The 22,222-nt window shown below is 44.2% G+C and overlaps 1 protein-coding gene across 1 annotated transcript; it reads right to left on the bottom strand.

Annotated features, from left to right (window-relative positions):
• Nucleotides 1–1,751: 1,751 nt before the first annotated feature.
• LOC109641845 (hexokinase-1-like) lies at nt 1,752–18,508 on the bottom strand. Its single transcript, XM_069529719.1, has 18 exons — nt 18,067–18,508; nt 15,339–15,501; nt 12,550–12,698; nt 11,213–11,332; nt 11,037–11,132; nt 10,825–10,924; nt 10,452–10,635; nt 10,015–10,170; nt 9,705–9,938; nt 8,960–9,264; nt 7,667–7,815; nt 7,306–7,425; nt 7,044–7,139; nt 5,118–5,217; nt 4,847–5,030; nt 4,522–4,677; nt 3,718–3,951; nt 1,752–2,999 (listed from the first exon to the last, which is right to left on the bottom strand). Exons 1-18 carry the CDS (start codon nt 18,127–18,129, stop codon nt 2,849–2,851), a joined length of 2,760 nt encoding a protein of 919 aa, XP_069385820.1. The 5' UTR covers nt 18,130–18,508; the 3' UTR covers nt 1,752–2,848.
• Nucleotides 18,509–22,222: the final 3,714 nt, after the last annotated feature.

Genomic DNA, 22,222 nt, shown 5'->3' with positions numbered 1-22,222 from the left:
CTGGTCCTTTAAAGGGGCAGAGTTTCACCGTGCCATAAACATGTTGTGTAACATGCATATAACAGCCTGTATGTATATCACATGTAAAGCCCATATTCACAAATCACAATCTGCCTCGTTGGGTTTGGTGCCACATCCTCTGCCCGCAACCCTTCGACAAGAAAAAGGAAATAATAAATGAATAACATTAAATGCGGACGGCGCTGAAGGGAGCTGACAGTTGTAATGTTTGTCTATTTCAACATCTACATTCAGTTAACATCCGTCTATATTTGTATTTATTCTTATTTTCTATTTGATTCTGTTTTACACTTTCACACGTTGTTCTCTTGTCTACCTCCTTCTGACTCTCTGCTGCTGTAACAAGTGAATTTCCCCGGTGTGGGATCTTATCTTAAATTAAAAAGTGTCTATTAGTCATGGGAGAGTGAGCGCATGGCGTCAGTGTAAGGAGAAGAAGCTGATGTAACATATTAAATGAACCACAGTGGAAAAGAACACGAGAAACGAACGGTGCAATTAAGACAAAGATGCACGGTAAATCATAACGAATGGCTTAATGAGTTGATTGAATGTGTGGGCGGGTGTTCAGGTTGCACACAGGGTGTACGATTGTGTGTTTAAGCCGAACGAGTGTTCCAGCAGTGAGTTGTCGTGTCTGTGCTGCAGCCTGGCTGTGGATGGACGAACTTCAGTGACGGTGGCAGCAGGTCTGGAGATCTGAGCACAGCGTGGTTCTTGGATCTCATCGTACTTTCATGGGCAGAGGTTGCTGTTATGTCCCCTCTGCTTGTTTACGCTTAAACAAACAAAGTCGCCTTATTCTTCATCAGTTGACCGATAATATCCTCTTTCACTGACATACCAGTATCTTCATTCATGTTTTCTCATATAAAAACTGTACGTGATAGAATAAACTATGCAGAAAAGTTGAGTATTTATATTTTATGTTGAAAATGTGTTTATTGTCTTGATTCAAGTTTGATATATTTACTTTTTGGTTTTTTTTCAAGACTAATTTATGGTTAAACTGTAAAACATGAAATCAGCTAAAATCAGATATTCACTGTTTTTCTTAAACAATAAGTTCGAGGACACCGTGTTTCGTTATTTTCTGACTTTGCATAAATTAAAACCATTTAATCAATGAATCTAGAAACAACTGTATGATTGGTTATAATAAAAGTTATCTTTAATTACTGATATGAAATATGTGTAATTAAAGATAACGCAAATAATCTACGTCGTTCCTCGAGCATTTGTCAAAACCCTCCAGCATGGACTGACTTCAGTTCTCCAGGAAGGAGCAACAGACTGACTCTCTGCAGGGGAGGAATCATGACTCATATTAAGTTTTCAGCCATTTTGTTTGTTTGCTGTAATACTGTTCAATAGAAACGTCTCTGAAAGAGTTTGCAGCTACTGATGGAATAAAAACACTTTGCGTTCTCCTTCGAAATACACTGGACCTCGTTTCTCATGCTGCAGAGTTTCACAAAAAAAACATTTTTATGGAAATGAACATTAAATATTCAAAGGGTTCCTCCTCCTCCCTCGTTAAACACACCGCTGCCTGTGGTCGGAGCGGTCGACGGTTCTGTTTTTTTTAATGCTGAGCTGCAGCGCGTGTCAACGTCACGACAAGATAATCTCTCTCTTCTCGACGCCGCCCTGTGTTTCGTGATGCAGAGTGTTGCGGTTCAGACACACCCGTGCTGCTGTTGGAACATCTTAAGAAAGAGACACCAGGATTTACTCCACGACAAAATATAATTTAATGAATTCACTTTTCACCGTGTTGTTCACAAATCTATATTGATGTAAAAAATAAAATAAGAAGAGGAAATATCTCAGCACTCTCCGTTCGTCTTAATGTAAGGCATGCAGTCTTGACAGAGCTTTGGACATTGAAAGCTACAGGTCGTCACAGGAGACACACTGACACTCAGCCACAAATACACACAGAAGCGCTCGTAGTGTCCACTCGTTTTCTCTTGGCCCAATATACATTTATTCTTTGCACAAACGATGAGTAGAAGTGTGGATTCATCACAACACCAAAAGTATAGTACTTCACAAATAGCAACAGGATACGCTATCACTTTCTTTCGCCGGGACTTTTTCTCAGTACTTGAGGAATAAATGGAACGGTGCAGCTGGAATACGTTAATACGTGAGTTACACTGACAGTTACACAAAGAGGGGTTAGTAGCTTAGCACGTATTGTGAGCATGTCGCAGAATGAGGATGGTTTTAACAGCCGTGACTCTTGCATTCAACCCTTTGCAGCGAGCCCTTGTGTTTGGAGCCGGTTTTCTGCACCAGCGGAGTTTCATCATTCAGGGAGAAGGACGTCCTTCGTTCTGAAGTTACATCAAAATGCTGCTGTTGTCACCCTCATATAAAAAGTGCAGACATTTTTCTTGTGTCTATGTTGCAAAACCCTAATGAACTCTGGGATTCAAAGTGGCCTCAGTTATATAAATACAATTATATATTTGCCTCCATATAAAAATAAAATTAGCAATACACAAATATTGCACAGTTAAGGAGTTTTTAAATGTATCAGATTATGGACAAGCTATTGAGGAAAATGTACAAACATGGAAATAATAAAAACCTCTGGAGCTGTATAAATAAATATTTAGATACTCAGTTTTACTTCCTTACGCATGCAGCATGTCTCTCTGGCTGTGGTGGTGGTGGTGGTGGGCCAGGGGGGGGCAGAGGTGGAGTCACGGCTGCCAAGGGTAGGTGGAGTTGGGCTGTGCGAGGGGGGAGGTGGGGGGGGGTGAAGGTCACGGTGGAGCAGCAGGTAGTTCTCAAGGACAAACGTGGGCGGAGCTCCTCAGTGCTGCTGCGCCTCCAGCTCTCTCTGGTGGCAGCCCACGGCGGTGATGAGGGCGGCCCCCTTGCCGCTGCCGTCCTCGGATAACAGGAAGGTGACGTCACATTTCGGGGCGAGCTCCTTCACCGTCTGCTGGAAGATCCGTGAGAAACTGAGGGGGGGAAGAGGGCGACAAGAAGCTCTTTAGTACCAGCAACAAATGGTTCTAACCAAGAGGACGAGCAGCAGAGTGGAGCGAGGAACGTTCGTTCAGGAAGACGAAATCTGGAGAGTTCTGTTACTCAACATAGGAATCCTGCTCAATGAGTCCGCTCTCGATTGGACGTAGAACCAGGATCTTAGCCTCATGACCCAGACCTGACTCTCGGCCTTTCACGGACGACAGCAGCTTCAGAGAAGGACTTGCTGATTTACCGTTAAGATGCTTTTACTCAAAACCCTTTGAGCGCTCAAACAGCTCCTGCTTGTGCTCAAACTCAAGACTTAGACTTCTTTAGACGTTTGAATTATCTATCAACACCAAATCCTCGTCAACCTTGTCGGTCAACTCTTCTCTTCGTGACTCTGCTGTCGAGCGTTTCTACCTCAGCCAGACACCACGGGTCTGTCCGGGGTCAGGTAGAAAATGAAAACACCTCGGGCTCAGGTCTGGTCAGATAGAAAAATGCATTTGACTCTATAATTGCATTTTCAGACTAAGTGTTGATTAGTAGCAGGGTGGGCACAGAAATGAATGACTGAGCTTTTTAACTTTTGCACTACCAAAAAAAGACATCACTGACCTACGTCTCCTTGTCCACAAATGATACGAGAAGATTAAAACGGATGCAGCATGATGAAACATAATAACACGTCCTCTGGTGTCTTACTGTGGGTGCAGCTTGTAGAGCGTGCCGTCCACGCCCACGGTGATGTCCAGGTGGTCCAGTCCTCTGTTCTCACGGATCTTGTCCACCACGGCAGCCATCCCGGCTCCACAGATCTGAGCCGCGCGGCGGGACACGGTGCCGCACACCTCTTTGACGATAATACTGTCATCACAGGTGCTGTCGAGCCCCAGCTGCTGCAGGATCGCCCTGACCTGCAGCAGCGCCAGACGATCGCTGTGGAGCACGAGGGGCAGGGGGAGAGCGAGTCAGGGGTCAGCCGACAGCAGTAAAGTCACCGGATACCTCACAGCTGTTGCCAGAGGCCAAGGTAGGCTTAGACAGTGTGTAAACGAAGCGGTCACAGTGCCTCCCCCTCCTCCTCTCGTTCATGGGGGTGTTATCCCTCTGGATGCTACTTTTCCGTGAACAATGCTGCTTAAGCACAAGCTTTCATGCAGTTATCCTCTCAGTTAACCAGCTGTTTGTTTCACCGTAGATTGTGTATAAAGAGATGCTCGCAGATATATTTAACTTCCTGGTGTTTCAGATCTTTTATATGTCACAGTTGTTGAAGGATAAAACCACGAACAAACATCAAAACATCAGTTGAAATTAGAAATCTTGACTGAAACTGACAGAGCTTGATAAATACATTATAGTTTGGTTTTAAGAAGACGGGAAGAAGGCAGGAGAGCTAACTTCTGTCCAGCACAGGTTTTTTATCAACTTTAGACGTCCTTCCTTTTTTAATACTTTCTCAATATACTTTAAATACTCCACATAGTCTTGATTTGTCTGACTCACCTCTCTATCTGCGACAGGAACTTTGTCTCGAAGATGCCCGTCGTCTTCAGCGTCTCTGAGATCTGTCCCCGGAAGAGGAAGCCACGCTTGGTCAAATCAATCAAAATCTGCCTGACGATCTCTCCCAGGTACATGCCGCTGCACATCTTCTCGTACCTGACCACAACAGAGGAATGACAAAACACCTGTTAAAGAAATTCAAGTTCCGTAACTGAGCAGATAATGCTGAATTATTTCAAACAGATTCGGGAGGACGATTGTTTTTCACATCTCTGCTGTTAGATCCACCTACGACACGACACTTTAACATCAGAAGCCTCCTGACCTTTGTTTGCCTTCGTTGAGGGAGTTCTCGTCCACGGCCTGGTCGTACTGCGTCCTGATGTCGTCCAGACAGCCGTTGTCTCCGAACGCCCCCCACTCCATGTTGACGCACATGCGACCCTCATTTCCGTCCACTGTCTCGATGTTCCTCATCTCCTCCATGTAACAGGCGTTACTGCCCGTCCCTGAGGGGACACACGGTCCATCAACCTCTACACTGAGCTGGACTGATTTTACTTTTTGTTTTTTGGAGTCCGTTGTTTAAAACTCACCTGCGATCAGTCCCACCTCACAAGTGGGCTCCTCATACGCACAAGTCATCATCGTCCCCACTGTGTCGTTCACTATGGCAACCACATCCAGCTCAAACTCCTTAAAAACAAACCACACAAGAAGAACTCGTCTCAGGGCGAGGAGACGATGAAATAACGTTTCCACCGATCTCACGACTGAAGAATCATGCTTTGTGTTACAATCCAACAAAAGAGTTAGCAGAGGCACGGCTTGCTTTGTTTCTCTTTATCTGCAAGGCACAAAAATATCAGACTCTTACTTAAATCCTTTATTTATGTTTCCAGGTTTCCATTGTACATTAGAGCAGTTTTAATTCTGAGTTTTCTATCCAACAGTTGACGGGCGTGTAGACAGAGGGATCCATCTCTGACCACACTGAGCAGCATGCACTTCACTCACAGAACACAGAGCACGATCTCTGTCAGCACTGTGGGGATTCTCACTTTAAACAAGCAGACACTCAAACACACGAGCTTCCTCTGAGAGAAGCTTCCCAGGTGTCACGACATGCTGTTGACAACAATAACCACACGCAGCTCCACGCCCTCAGTGCTTTACCTTCCAGTTACTGAGTTACAGTCACTTAATACTTACTGGATCCTCCATCTAAAAGTGTGAAATCAACGGAAGAAACTGAAAAATGATCACATTTGAATATGAAAACTCAATTTAAAAAAAGATGCTATTTAGGATAAATGTTGCTGCTTTAAAGCTCCAGTGTGAAAGATTCAGGTGAAAGAGAATTATTGTCAGAAATGTAATGTAGAATTATCCTCATGATGTTTTCACTAGTTTGTTTTTTATCTAAATTGTAGTTTTCTTTACCCCAGAAAAGACCCTTTATATTTAAATCCTTTATATTTACATGTTTTTTACATTAGTCCAGACTGAACAAACTAAACATCTTTTGAGTTTTTATGACGACTGAAGCTGCCACAGGTTCTTCTTCATGTTTGGAAGGAGAGGGGGAGGGGAGGGGTGTTCAGCTGCAACATGACACTTCACCACTAGATGTCACTAAATTCTACACACTGAACCTTTAAGAACAGTGGTGGACTACTTCAAAATAAGTTGTTTTAATGTTTTATTTTTCATCCATTGAAGAAGTATCTGTATTTTTTCTCTTGGTGACACAAAGCACGTTGAGGGGGGGGGGGTTTCTTGGGACTGTTCATTTATGCAGGATTTCATCAGAATCATAAAAAGTCTGAAATTTAAGAATTAATTTTTTTTGCTTTAAAGGTTCAGTGTGTAGATTTCAGTGACATCTAGAGGTGAAGTTTCATATTGCAGCTAAATCTTACACACTGGAGCTTTAAAAGGTTAATATTCATTTAAAAGTTTGTTTGAGAGAAATGTGTTGGTGTCATGTGAAGTTTGTGATGTCTCTGTGAGTTCGAGTTCTTTCTCAGCGATACACATACGCAGACACACATTGTATGATGTTGCTCTATTAAACATTTCATTTTGCCTCCCCACTTCATTCTTGAGTGTTTCTGAGCAGTAAACGGTTTCATTTCTCTACTTCATCAAAATGAATCAGGAGCTATTTGCAGTAGCAACACACAGTGAGCAGACGAAACCACTCCGAGTCAGAACTCTTAGGATCTGACGTCACTGACTGAATCGATGAACACTGTTGAAGAGTCAAAGCCTCGATATTAGAGCTGCATCAGCAAAGCAGCAGATATTAATTTTAATGAGCAGGGAAATGTCAGATATAAAAGTTATAGAATGTAGAAAAAAATGGTCAAAGCTTTAATGATTTAATATTGAACTATTTACTCTTTCTCAGTGGGAATAATGGTTTTGCTGTGGCAGCACATTAACGTCACAGTGAATATCAGTGCACACACTGTGTTGTTGTCTGTGTTGATGCAGATGCAATAAAAGTCTCACATTACCTCTTTCCTCTTTATTGCTTCCCGAAGAAGCTCCACCACATCCTCGCCCTCGCAGTCTGTGGCCTTGAAGCCTTTGGTCCAGGTTACGAGAATCCCCTGCAAGAGCATTCAACACTCACTGAGAAAAAAAATCTAGAGAGCAAACACACGATAACAGTCTGAAGAACGGCCTTCTGACTAAATCAGGTTAAATCCTGTTACACGGGGGCCTTGTTATTTCAAAACTTGATTTTTTTTTAAAGACAGTTTGTCGAGAACGTACTGCGTCCAAGCTGGTCTGATGGCAGGGGAAGGAGAAGGTGAAGCCGAGCGGCAGTCGAGCACTTTTCATTCCCATGTAGTCCAGGAAGTCGGAGATGCAGTGCACAATGTGGTCGAAGAGCTGGAAGAGAGAGAGCTGCTGTTAGCAGTTATTAAACGTAGAGAAATGGTTGTTTCGCTCATAGTTTAGTTTCTATGGTGAGAAGAATGTTGGTTTACACAAACTCCACAAACACACCCTCATAGATTTGGATGGATTCATCCTCCAAATGTGGTTTATTGTGAATAAATAAATAAATAAATCAAAAATCAAATCTATTTCCAAGCTGAAAAGACGACTTTTCAAAAGGAGTCCTCTTCACCTCTTCTCCAGTTCCCTGCATGACCTCTATGGGGATGGAGTAGATTTTGTTGTGCATCTCCACTGATCGTCTCTTCCCGCTGCGAATCTTCACCAGAAGTACACGGAAGTTTGTCCCTCCAAGGTCCAGAGCGAGGAAATCTCCGTTCTCTGTGTTTGAGATAAGAAGTTGTTTATTAGTCCCGCTCTGGGGACGTTTGCAGCAAGAGTCAAAAGACGTCAGCAGGTAATAAGTTCAGGAGAAAGTCCTCGTTAGTCTGAGAACCATCAGATCTTCATCTGTTGCCAGTGAATCAACTTTTTAACTCTTTAAAACTTTAAAATTAAAAACACGGGTTGAACATCAGAAGTTGATGATTTACAGGTTTTAACAGCAGGAACATTTGGAGGTTCGTTAATAAAATAAGAGACATTTCCTGTTGGATTTAAATGGTCCCGTTCTTGTCTGAACTGGTCTGTGACGTCAATCTCTCCACTGTCATTAGTTGTAAACCACAACTAATGGAGGTTTGGTCTCATGATGGCGTGATGGATCTTAGAGGAGCCTGATTCTCTTGTTCTTGCCTCATCTGCGTCTTGTCTCGTCTTGAACTTTGGAAAACTGCCAAGTGGTAAACCCTCCATTAACCACGCCTATAGGACGACATTTAGTTAATGTGGGACTGAAAAGCTGAGGATCGACTCGCCGACCCTCCGATTAGTGACTGATCCGCTCTACCTCCTGATCATAGTGTAAATAAAGATGGACGCCACGTCTTCGCTTCCTCCCACGATCCATAATAAGAGGCTGAAACGTCTCGGACACTATCGCTTTCATTTTGACCAACCGAGGCCAAAGTCTACACGGTGGCGGTCAGGTGATCACAAGCCAGTCTCAGCTGTCAATCAAGGGTCAGTTCATTTTTTACGTCATCAGATAACTAATTAAAACTGAGCTTGATAAGAACGACCTCAAATCACAGAAACCATCTTTGAGAAAAATTTGGTTTGGTCCGTGTCCCATCTGCTAACATGGAGGAGGCTTATTTATGGCCTATACTGCAGCCAGCCACCAGGGGGACACATTGACTTTTGTGACGCTGTCATGTCGACCGTCTTTCTTTGACAGTCGGATGTAAACCAGGACTCAACAGATCTGATCGATTTAAAAACTGCAGCGACGTCTCGAATCACGTTAAAGCACAAACTTCTGATTTTCTCAGTTCGGTGACTTGTTGACGTTATAAACACTTTCCCTGCGCTAATCGTGCAGCTTTAATCACGTGACATGAAGCCAGCCCCTCCCTTCAATCACCTGATCCATCTGGTGTGCTCCGGACAAAGGTAGGCAACATTTTGACCGCAGCTTCCCGGTGGCTGTCCTTCTTCAGGCCTCTCTCGATCTCCACCCTCATGCGTTTCTTCACCTCCAGCAGCTGGGCTTTGCTCAGCCGGAATTCCGCCAACGTCTGCTGGATCTGGCGCGACTGCTCCGTCAGCCGGTACGCCACCGCCGTCACCATGGCAGCACCTTTCGCACTCCCACTCTCAGACAGCAGGAAGCGCACGTCGGAGTCCGGGACCAGACGACGCACCGTCTTGTGCAGGCGGCGAGCGTATCTGTGCAGAGAGCAGCAGAGAGAGGATTCATTTATGTAATCAAATCCAAAATCTTTGACATGAGGGAGGACACTGTGTACAGAGTGTAGTATTTGAGAGGATGACCTGTATTTCAGTGTTGTCCATTAAATGATGCGTTATTGTTCGTGTCCAGATACAAAACTCAAAGATATAAATGTCCGTTTTTCCTCTGGATGACAGAAAACTTCTGAAATCCCATTGAAGCTGAATAATCAACAAATCTCTTAATGAAAAAATGTGTTTTATAAATGAACCTAAATTAGAAACACGAGTGAGTTTGGAGTAATTATGTCAAAGTGGCAAGAGGAAAACTTTCCCCCTTTAAACTTTGTCTCTATATTCATCAGACGAAGGATTAACTTGCTGTGACACCACATCCTTGTATTTACCATAGATGCTCTGTTTGAAGTAGTACTCACTGCGGGTGCATCTTGTACAGAGACCCGTCGATGCCCACGGTGGTGCGGAGGCGAACGACTCCTTTGTTTTCCTTTAGGCGAGAGAGGATGCCTCCCAGCGTGGATGCAATCAGATTTGCTGAACGGAAAGACACGATGGTGCACACGTGCTGCACGGCCAGGCAGTCTTCATCTGAGGGCTCCACCCCGAGCCTCGTCAGGGTCTCCATGCATTTCTTCAGTCCTTCTTTAGTCCTGGAATCAGAGGGAATCATCAGTGTGAAGAATGTCGTCCATGCACCTGCAGGACTGAGTCGTTCTCCTCACTCACTTTTCGATGGCGGAGACGTGTTTGGTCTCGATTTTTCCTTTTGTCAGGAGCTCGGGGGTTATCCGACCCTCAAACAGCAGGCCCTCTTTGGCCATCTTGACAAGAATGAGTCGGACCAGCTCCCCCATGTACATCCCACTGGCCATCTTCTCAAACCTGAGCAGAGGGAACGAATCGTTTTGAATCTTAAAGGCTCAGAGAAGAACTGACGGGCTGGTTTTGCTCGACAGTTTGGGAGGCCTGTAACCTCTTCTTCTGTTGCGTGACATTGTGGTTCTTTTCTAGAATAGTGTGTGTAAAACAAAATCACAACAAACACGTTCCCTACACATTAAGACAACAACAAGCACACTACTTTATTCAAATGTCAGTCCTTTACGCTTTGGAACAAAAGCTCTACCGAAAACAAAAACTTGAGCATTGAAGGAAATTCTTACAGCTGCTTTCCCGGATTGATAGAACCTCTGTCGATCTCACGGTCAAACTCTGTGCGAATGTCCTCCAGGGACCCGTCATCCCCGAAGGCCCCCCACTCGGTGTTGACGCACATCCGGCCCTCGTCTCCCTCCACCAGGTCGATGTGACGCAGCTCCTCCATGTAGCAGGCGTTCGTTCCCGTCCCTGAACGGAGGCAGAGCTGTGTGACTTCACATGATACCTTTGGCGCCCTCACATGTAGAACTGTGGTCATGGTACTTTGACCTGTTCGTTCTCAATTTGTTCGATGAAAATGTTCTGATCATGGAATTTTTTGAATTTTTATGAGAAAGTGGATTTCTCCCTGACGATCATGTGATCGACTGTCCTCACCGATGATGATGCCCACTTCACAACGCTGGTCGTCAAATCCGCAGGTCATCATGGTGCCAGTTGTGTCGTTAACCACCGCCATGATGTCGGCGTCATAATCCTGGAAAAACAAGATTTGTCAAATGACAGCTATTTTCGGTCTCTTCTACCAGAACTACTCCATCGTGGTACGAACTAAACTGTCTAATAGTTTTAAAGGAGAAGAACCTCACCCCTCGTTTCTTGATGGCCTTGTTCAGAAGCTTCACCACGTCCATGCCTTCAACGCCACTGGCTTTAAACTTCTTTGTCCAAGTAACTAAAACTGCCTGTAAAACAACTGGTTTCATCAGACCAGACTTAAAGGTCTCACAAGTCGTAGGAAGATGACATTTGTTCAAGTGTTTACCTCGTCCAGTTTGCTTTGGGCGCAGGGGAAAGAGAAGGTGAATCCGACAGGAAGCTTTTTATCCTTGATTTTTTGCTTTTCCATGAAATCAGCCAGACAGTCTGCGACATGGCCAAAAAGCTGCAAACAGAAGAGATTTTAACATAATGAGGCACAAACCTTATTATCATTAAAATTATTAAATCAGCAATCGATTGACGTAAGAGTAACAAAGTATAAAAGTCACTAGAAGGACTCTGTTTTATACTTAAAACCACCTTTTAGGAGTATAAATATATAATACGTGATGTGTGAACGGATTGATTTACAAGCTACAATACAAACATTCATACTATTCTGTGATCAACTTGATTTCTTTAAGCTGTTTTCAGACATTAAATTATTGCGGCTCCTCTTTGACATCCTGACATATTTGTATTCTTACAATTTCCCATCTGTCCCGAGTCAGAAACCTCATCGACACGCCCCCTGCTGTTTTCTCACATGGACTCACTTCTTTCGGTGCAGGTCTGGAAGCAGTTCATGTTTTACTCCGTTCTTTGTAACAAGAATATTCTTATAAAGTCTGAACAAAAATCACTCAGTGCATCTGAGCCACTCTGTTAACAAACCTGTTCGCGTCTCACGTTACATTTTCGAGCAGCTGTCCCTTCCACATTTCATTAACCAGCATCTGTCCTGTTCTGTCTGCATCTCCGTCCCGCTCTGGACCGATCACACAGCCACAGACGGCCGCCCGTGTTTTGGTGATCGAGTTACGATGCGGCCGCCAGCTGTTCTCTCCAGGTTCAGTGTAGGTCAGGACACGTTCTGACGTCACTGTCACGGCCTTACCGCCGAGGTAGTTTTACACAAAGTGACCTTTAGTACCGCTCGGCTCCGACACAAACACTGAGTAGAAACAATCGACGGTCTGACCTGGGTCGGGCAGTATCAAGGGATTACGACACGAGGACATATTAAACACAGTCTGGTGCTTGTTTTAGCAACAGCCATCGATTTTTTTCTGTCTGTTTAGGAAAAATCAAGAATGTTGAACCCTGAGGTTTGAAATCTGAGGCTGAGAAGTTTAAATCTAACGAGAATAGAAAACTCAGTAGAGCCAATTAAATAAAATCTCCTAAATGTGCCTGATTCATTGATTCTCAACATCCTTGAATAATTTATATTTGTTAAAGAAGGGTTTAAAAATTCTAGAAGCTAAATCTAATTTTAGAAATTCTTCCCAGGTTTGAGGAAATCTGTTCAGAAAGTTTTTGCGTGTTTTGCCGACACATAAACAGGTGGGAGGGGCTTCACCTCCTTGGCAGAGGTAAAAATAGAAGAGGTGCGGTCACCTGAGTCCCATTCCCATGGATGATGTCATCAGGGGTCTCGTACACCTGGCTCTCCATCTGAACCGGCTGCTTCTTGTCCCGCGTCACTTTGACTCGCAGGATCCGGAAGTTAGACCCCCCGAGGTCCAGCGCTATGAAGTCTCCCTTTTCTGACAGAACGACAGTTCAGACCAACTTCAGAGACGGACATGAAAAAGGCCGTTAGACGTCGGTGTCATCAGTTCACAACATCAGCCGTCAAAACTAAGTCCTGAGATATCGAGGAGCAGTGATATATATATATAGAATCTAAAAACTAAAGAAAGTAAATATAAAAGTTCATGATGGATAAATGATTATAAATAAACAAAGTATTACTGCTCAGAAGAGTTTTGCATTATTTAAACTAGGAAACTTGACTTTAAACACATTTTGAGGTGAATTTCCTCATTAGGACCCTACATGTGATCACAAAGATCACAGATCTATTATCAACGCTGGTTTAATCGATGTGCCGTTATTTGGATGCAGATCACATCCGTCTGCTGATCGTGGAAACTGATCCCCTCAGAAGCCGAGGCATGAAAAGAGACACAAACTAAAATGAGCTAAATGCAGGAAGCACTTCAGCTTGTCTCCCACTGAAGCTTTTTCTGTGAACAGGGCGCGCAGCCAGGTGACGAGGTGAACTGCTGCTCCAGGCAAGAAGCCCAAATGTAAATGGATCCTCCACAGAGAGAAGCAGCTTCAGATACTGAGCTGGTTTCATTTCACTCACTGAAACATTTACACAACTTGGTTCATGTGAAGATTTTGTCTTGATTAAAAACCTGCGTGTTGACCTGCTCCAAATGTTACGATATTTGGAAAAGAAGAGCGAGATTCCTGGAATTCATCAATTAGTGAAGTAGATCTTTGAATTTGCAAAGATTCATATTCTTATTTTCACACCTGAGAGTCCGAACATGTGTTTGTTCCCTGTTTCATTCGATCTATTAGTTTTGGTTTCTGTGTCTGTGTCTACCTATAGCAGGACGTTAGTGAAGAGGTTCAGCTGTTCAACGTCATCTCATACAAGACTTGTCCTTCTATCGTTTGATCTCAACCTCTTGCCCCTTGGTCCAAAAGTCCAAACTATCCAGAAAAGTGCACGGTTCAGTTTGATCCAGACCCAGAAGACACCTCCTCTGGTCGCACTAGATTTGGGTCCACTGGTCTGAACCGTGGCACTTTTAAGACTAAACTGAAAATCCTAAAGGGGAAAGTACTGTTATTTATTTAAATACCCTTATTTTGTGTTTGTCTGGCGCGGATCTAAAGTGACTCACAATCCAAATCAACACTGGATGATGACACGTGTGTGTGTGGTTGTGCAGTGGGAACTGACCTGCGACCTTATGGTCTTGATTCAAGTCCGAGTGACTCTGTGACTTTAGTGTTTGCAGCGTTGTGCTATTTATCCTCTTGACCTGACTGGAATGAGCTGTGGCTGTGACCAGGCTTGACATACACAAGTGTTATTGACTGAATGCAGAGCACGTGTCCAGGTTATAGCCGCCGTCCCACTGCGGCCTCAGTGGCTGTACGTTCAGCATACGTGACTCTTAAAGTTCATGGATCTCCGTGCATGACTCAGGTGTTGTGAGTTGTGGCTGAGTTAACGAATCAGTGGAGTCTCAGTTGTTTTTCAGTCTCAAATCAAGATAGAGATTTACTCTGGATATGTGAGAGAAAGTCTTTTTACATTTGACTCTAATCTTATTACACAGGGGGGGGGGGGGGGGTTACTATGCTCTGTGAACTGACATCATTAGAGCTCAGCCATGATTTCATTTCACCCATTATCCTTTGAGACACTCGGCGGGACAGGAATTAGATCATCTGTTACTGAGCCACAGCTCAGGTTACAGAGGGGGAAAGTTCCTGCTGCAGCTGATCGATATGTTCCTCAGTTTTCCCCCGTGGCTCCAGCTCCGCTCCCGGGCTTCACACATTGTGTTGTAGTTGAAACATGGAGCTATTTTTAAAAATAGGAGAAGGCCTGAAGGTGACAGCGTCCCCCTCCTTGTTCCTGACCTTGTTGGGGCCTCGGCATGTAGGACAGCCACTTGATGTTATTTCTGTTTGGACACTGTTCACTAACGAGGACGAGACGGCAGCACGCAGGTCTGAGAGGGGAGCGCTTGACTTTGACAGGTGTGACTCTGCTCTGAGCGGAGGTTCGATTCCACACATTAAAACATTATCTACACACAGAGTCATCGTTAATTCCATATTTCAGTTTGTTTCCTCAGTAAATTCATTATTGACCCTCAACAGCCTGATTATTAAAAGAACCTGAAATGAAAACATGATTCAGTTTGTTTTCCTGAAACCTCAATATCATACAACCATCGTTCTTTTGACCAGAAACGTTTAAACCAGAATCGATGACATTAAAGACTTTTCATGCATCAGTGTGTGTTTGTTATGAGATGGAGACATCATGTGATCGTGTTGTTTGAACTCTTTGGCCCCGAGGCTGAAACAATAGAGATCTACTGAGTCCAAATCCAGAGCACAAAGAGGCTCATGTCACATAACGACGCATCAGCACTTTTTATTTTTTTTTGAACAGATGCATCAGAATGTGCTTTAACCAGTTTACAGTTCAGGTAAAATCTGAAGTGAAGTTTGCAGCGACTCCTAAATCGAGTGATTTTTAAAACCGCGCATTAAGTCGTGCAGCATTTTAATGTTTCCCTCATATCTTATATATTTGAAATCATAACTCATGTTTTATTCCCTGAGACGCTTCATGTAAACTCTACCTGATCCATCGGGGATGGACCTGACGAAGGTGGGCAGCATCTTGACGGTGGCGGTGGTGCTCGTGTCACGGCCGAGCCCGTTCTCCATCTCCCTGCGGAACCGGTTCATGACGTCCTTCAGCGTGTCATCCGAGAAACGCATGGAGTACAGGTACTTATCGATCTAAAGTACAGGAAGAAGACACAAACACAAGGAAGTCAGGGATACTTCAAAATAAAAACCCAGATATTAAAACCTTTAAACAGCAATAGATTTAAACATAAATCCAGACGAGGGGTTTATCTTCAACTGTCCTACAACAGTCTAACTTCAGATTAAAAGCATGCATGAACCTGCCTCTACTCTGTATATATACTAACTTTTTAATATTTTATATACAACAATATCATTTCTACCATATGATGACAAATAATCTTTAATTGCAAAAGTTAAGAAGCAAAGATTCATAAAAAACATCTTTGAACTACACATGATGTAATGTCCTGACTCATCATATGATGGAGAATAACTTTAACTTTGTTATTGACGTTGACCTTTGACCGATCAGCTTCAAAAGTTAATCATCTGGAGATAAACTCTGGTAAAATATAAGTCCGTGTGCAAACAGCTGCAGATAACCTTGGTAACATCAAGTTTAAATTCGTGCCGTGTCACTGGTTAACTCGTGACAATAACCACGTGTTGACGTCAAACTTTAACTTCAGTGACGTTTTAAATGCTGCTCTCCTTTTCTTCCTTTGCCGTGTTGACATGGTTTGAATCCAATAATACACTGAGACACAGAAAATAATCATCTCTGGATTATTTCCCTCCAGCTCAACCATTATTTCCACGAGGGTGTAATCTCTGAAGAGGTGGAAACATGAATTTGGCCTCCAACAACCGTGTTCATACAATCATCACACAGTCACACTGAGAGAACATTGAATAACTCGTTTCATCCCATCTTTGCTTCAGCTACGTCGGCCACTAGTTATCTGGCAAGGGTGAGTGATTTTTCAATAACAAGCCATTAGTCCTCGGTAAGAATTTGACCTCTACCCCCTCCAACCCAAAGTTCAACCCTTGTGTCAGGACACGTCGCATTGTGTTACCACTTCCTTTGAGTCGCACACATGTTAACATACAATGTGGAGGAGCCTCTGAACCCCTCCGATACTTTCACCATGTCTCAAAACTGCGGCTTCGCTAAACTCTTTAATCAGAAGATGCAGCAACACAATAATCAGCTTGTTTAAAACTGCCACTCTGTGCAGTTTAATTGCTGCATTACAGTTAATGCATCTAATTAGGGGACGTGTGTTCGGGGGGGATTTGCACTGGACGCTCACTGTTGTTGTTGCATAATCACACAGTGCATGCCATGGGGCACTCCGACCTATTCTGTCCACACGCTTGTTTCCCATCAGGCCTCTCTGTGTAGCTTTGCTATTATTAGCCTCTCAGAACAACCAGATGTGATGTGAGGTCAATAAACACTGTGGGAGATGATTCCCTAAAAGTAATGAGCAGAAAAATTAAGATCTTTTTCTATTTCCTGTCGTTCGTCAGATATCTGTACTTCACTTATTCAACGTCTTTTCTTCAATGTTCACAAAAAAACATGGTTTTATTCTCGACCAGCTTGTTCTAAGATAAACTTAAATGATCCTGCGGCGGGAAAATCGTTACAGCTTCAGAACAACATAGAAAAAGTAGAAAAATAAAACAAAATAGGGAAGAAAATAGAAAATTGAATATAAAAGTAAATACAAAACAATATATAGCTTTATGCAGACACACTCTAGTATGGTTCCATCATTTATTTGAAGTGAAGTGATGCCGTTGATGTATTTGTGGGACACGTTTGTATAAAACATAGTTGTACTCCTAAACTTTGCCCTAAACTTTATTGTTTCCTGTTTTTAAATTGATGAACCCACTTTTTGGAAATGTGGGAAGTTAAAAGTTGAACGCTTCATTAATCTGTCATTTCAGTGTGTTCTACTGTCGCCGCTCTTCTTCATTCATTCAGGTTCATGCTGAATATTTATCCAGTATTAAGTGTATCAGTATAATCCAGGGTTTACATCCTCGGTGAGCGTTTCCGCACCAGCAGGAAGTGTCAGGTTACGTCGTCCTACTTCATCATTGGTAGTGCAAATACTGCACCGTGACATAACGCATGACATCACAAATCCTCCACTCCCCCTCCACGTCTGCCCACTCCCCCCTCCAGGGGACATCTCGCTGCTGGTTTCTACTCATCCTCAGGTCAGTTTCTCTTCTCACACGTCTCTGCCGATGAATTCATGTCTTTTCCCGGCAGAAACAACAGAACGAGAGAACGAGAGAAGAGATGGAAGAGGAGAGAACAACCCTGAAGCAGCAGGTGAGCGAGGGTAGGACGACATCATGGCGCTCACGACTCCCCCCCCCCCTGTCAGCTGCTCACAGACACCTGTCTGCTTCTGCTCTGGCCACCGACGCTCTGGAAGCACTGGATGGTGAGGGTCTGTCTGCAGCACCATCACTCACCACAGCCTTTGTCAAGGACACCATGTCCAACACTGTAGAGTTCATCGTGGCCTCCGCCACTTCCCAAATCCACCCTCCTCTCCCAGCCCGTTACGCCCCACAGCCTCATGTAAACGCTGCCATGTTAGCCGGCTTCCATGTCTGCCCCCCCACCACATCACATCACACATTACTCCCCGACACAAAGGCTCCACGGCCTCCTGCACTCACCTTCTTGAGTTGATCATCCTTCAACTCGGTGAAGTAGTAGGCCAGGAGCTGAGCCGCTATCATCTTGGCTGCACGTCCGCCAGGAGCTGTCAGCGACTAGGAGGTGGTGAGAGAGTAGAGAAGGAGGGAGAGGAAGGCTGCCGTCCCCCCACAGTGATCCCTCTTTATCCTGGAGGAGGAGGAGGAGGAAGCAGGCCGCAGCTGAGCGCCGTGACAAGGCAAGGTTGAAGGAGAAAAGTCTGGTGGAGCAAGAGTGCAGCAGTGGTCGTGCCTGCTAGTCTGCGACAGGCACACACTCACAGCCCCGCTCTCTCTCACACTCACACACACAACACAACACAAACACACACTCTGGATCACACAAGCACACACAGAGGCTGGGTTAGTGTGTGTCTCCTCCCTCCGAGCTGCTGGCTCCCTGTTAGCTCTGGGGAGATGCAGCAGCTCTGCACTGGAGTGGTGGTTCTATTATACCCTGCCCCCACCGTGCACTCTGATTGGCTGAGCAGGGGACGTGAAGGAGAGGAGGGGGCTTCTCCCACAGCAGTGAGGGAGGGAGGGAGGGAGGGGTGGTCTGAGCTGAGGGAGGAAGCTGCTCCTGCATGATAACCTGCAGGCGGACAGCAGCACAAGCAGACAGAGACTTCCCTCAGCCGGCCGCCACGTCCCGCACGTTGCCATGGCACCCAGAGGCGGACGTGCAGAGGGACAGGGCGGCCACATGATGATGTCATCACCTCTCTTCCTGCTGCATCACACTCCTGCAGCATCAGCTCCGGTCCACGCGGCGTCACATGCACACTGTGACATGCGACCGTTAGAGACTCGTGACCGATGGTGTCTTATCTCCTGCAGCCTCACAGTGTCTCAGTCCTCTGGGCAGGACACGGTGGACGACCCTCAGACCAGCACTCACAGAACCTGCGATTTTAAATATCTGGACCTTGGTGTTCACTCACGACCTTGGGACGATGGAAACGTCTCTTTTCAGTCGTGATAATAGTCATTAAAACATTTTCCTGGCTCTGCCACCTGATCTGGATCCACACCAACATGTTGTGGGTTCGGTTTATGTCCCGCCTTGTAGCTTTTGTGTAATTAAAAACAAACCAAACCATCTGATCTCATCTTTCTTCACAATCTTGTTTTTTCAGTAATGTGATTCTTGTCAACGGGTCCTTGGTTCAAATCCCACAAACAAGCCTCCGATACAGTAAAGGGTTCCACTTCCAGTGTCCAGTGGGACCTGCAGGGTAAACGATCACTTCCTCAGAGAAACCTACACGGCCATTACTGGACGGACGGATACTTGATGGAATCCCAAGGAAAAGTAGGCGTCTCCTGGGTTTAACACTAACACACATTGTATGATTTCAGGAAGGTGAGGGGCGTTCAGCTGCAATATGGCACTTCAACACTAGATGTCACTAGATTCGACACACTGAACCTTAAATATGTCAGATTTTAAAGCTTCTGTTGTTTAAATGCTTGTAAATGTTCCGTTTGACACAAACAATAATAAATTAGTTTCATCTCTTCATCAATGAACCTTTTCACTTAAAGTCATCACATGGTCTGAAGCCCCTCCCCCACCCCCTGCAGCTCGGTTACGTCACCGCGCTCCGAGTGAAATCGTCTGCTGACTCGATGACGTGCGAGTTCGGTGACATCCCTCTCTTTTCCAACGGAACTGCTGTGATTTAGGACTTCCCTTCCTGATTCCTGAGTCCTGCCCATAACCCCCCCCCCCCCCCCCCCCAAAAGAGAGAGAGAGGGAGAGAGGGAGAGAGGGAGGAGGGGCACTCAACATTCATTCACTCCTGTCAGAGGCAGAATATCCAGTGTGGTGTCATGGCTGCTTCAGGGTGACCTTCTCCGCTGACCTTCATGTGTGTCAGTCTCCTGACACACAAACCCACAACTCACTGAACCCACTGACAGGAAGTCCGTGCCCTGACGACACTCACACATCTGAGGACGAGTCAAAGTGAATTGACCGAAAGATTTTTTAAATTAATTGAAGGAAATTAAAAGAAGGAAAATAATTTGATTCCTTAAAAAGTAAGAAGTTTGTTAGAATATTGTTCAAGTGTTAAATATATCTAGGTTGGTTTTCATTGTGTAAAAGTTAATTTAATACTAATTTGGTCAAACTTTGTTTCTAGAGAAATGTTTCGACAGGATGCAAAGTCTTCATTCACGGCTCACGCGTCTTCTCTTCTCTTGCTGTTAGTTTTGAAGTGTCGGCTGAAACTTTACAGCAAAATAACACCAATAACAGCCTGATTACTATTTAGAGCTAATTACGACCAGTTGATTTGGGATCTTTATGAATGATTTGTTTCTGATCATAGTGTTAAATTTAACTTCTTAACTCCTCCTGAGGTCAGACTGTAACTGGGATAAAAATGATTATACCTATTATGGAATCTGTCTTCATTAGTCACGAACAAGAAACTGTAGAGAAACACATGATATGATGTATTTCTGCTGTTTGTGCTGACTTGAAGTCCAGAGTGAGAAGTGAATGTTGCTCTGCAGCGATGAGGCCCCTCAAACTTCTCCGTCAGATTATCATGCTCCAATAATCTCTTTTATTCCCACTACAAACAGGCTGTGTGCTGAGGCCAGAGAGAGGAGTGAGCATCAGCAGGAGACACACACACACACACACACACACACACACACACACAGGCTTTGGTGTTTGTGCTGTAGAAGCTCATAATGTGTTGATTTGACCTGAAGATGGTGGAGGAGAGAATCGACTCGTCCACCAAGAAGCTCTTGTTTTCTCTTTGTCTGTCTCACTCGGGAATGTTTTTTTCCGTCGGGTCTTATAAAGTTTAAAAACTTCGAAAATCCAAATTTTACACCTTAAAAAGTTTTGAATATGCTGAAGCACGTGTGTTATGGAGAGAATTACATTTGAAATGATGTTGAAAATAAACACAAGTCTATCATGTTAGTCAGAAGTTCTCAAATTTAGATGAAATGTGTCCTTCAAAAAAAATGCTTGCCTTCTATTTCAATCATATTTAACTTTTTCTGGTTTTTTTAATTAACAACTTAAATCAATTTAACAAAAGTTGTGATTATTATATTCAACAACGTTCTAAATAATTCTCAGGGTCCCAGCTTTGTAAATACCAAAGTCTTCTATGATAATTCAGCCAAACTGAAGCTTCACATAAATTTACAGTAGGGGGCAGCGTTTAACCGAGAATAAGACAAAACTGACTGCAAAGGCTGATTCCACCAATTGTTGACACGACCGTCACTTTAAAACTCTGCAGAAACTCCGCATTGCAAATGAAGAGAGACACGAGTGAAGGTCGAATAAAAGATGCTTGAGTTGCATTGTGGGACATGAAGGATCCTGTGTCTGTGGAGATTGACCCAACGGAGTAGACGTCAGGAGATATCATCTGGCCTGGAGAAGATCTATTAAAATGAATTATTGTGAAACTTGTTAAAGTTGAACTCCTCTTTCATCCTCACATTCGTCAGCGTCACCGATCGGTGTGTTTCTCGATGCTTCCACTTGGAGTCGCCCAAAAAAAATCTGAAATTTCTAAGTTTCTCCTCTTGGGGCCGTTACACAGACATGTAATATGTTTTTATACGTTTCTATTGTATGCGTGTGTTTCAGAAGATGTCGGCAGAGACTCAGACCCGTGTCCTGAAACAGAAGTGGAGGTGACCTTTAAAGTCACAACAACTGTCTCGTCAATAAACTCCCGGCCTCCTTTGTGTGTTGGACTTTGGACAGAAGAGTTGGAGGAGACACATACATGTCTTCTTCCTCTCAATCCTCACTCATATTATGTTCGAACAGTGTGAACATTAATAGCTGCAGCGGCTCTTGTACAGTAGGAATCGGGGGGGTATCACTGTAACGGAGGCGCCGCAGGTAAAAATAGCCTGAGTGCTGCTCACATGTGTTGAGCCGAGGAGGACGGGCCGTCTCAAGAAACCTAAAAAGGTCTCGTCAGGTTTTCAGAGTCGGGATCTGCCAGCAAATGATCTGAAATCATCTGTCGCAGCTTGAATGAGTATTGTTGATATGAGCAGTGATGATGTAAGAAGTCGTCCTGTCAACAGAGCGAAAGACTCGATCATCAATGAGAGGAGCCGAAAGTCTCTTTTAAGAAATGTC

This window comes from Paralichthys olivaceus, chromosome 8, assembly GCF_024713975.1.
Source record: "Paralichthys olivaceus isolate ysfri-2021 chromosome 8, ASM2471397v2, whole genome shotgun sequence".
In the NCBI taxonomy this organism is placed as follows: Eukaryota; Metazoa; Chordata; class Actinopteri; order Pleuronectiformes; family Paralichthyidae; genus Paralichthys; species Paralichthys olivaceus.
The sequence above is the reverse complement of the archived record's forward strand: the minus strand, read 5'-3'. Positions and strand labels throughout refer to the sequence as shown.

Coding starts and splice junctions, on each gene's coding strand:
- LOC109641845 (XM_069529719.1), bottom strand. CDS start 18,129: ATGATAGCGGCTCAGCTCCTGGCCTACTACTTCACCGAGTTGAAGGAT. Junction 11,133..11,212: donor CCCAAAGCAAACTGGACGAG/GTAAACACTTGA, acceptor GTTGTTTTACAG/GCAGTTTTAGTTACTTGGAC. Junction 7,140..7,305: donor ATCAGACCAGCTTGGACGCA/GTACGTTCTCGA, acceptor ATGCTCTTGCAG/GGGATTCTCGTAACCTGGAC.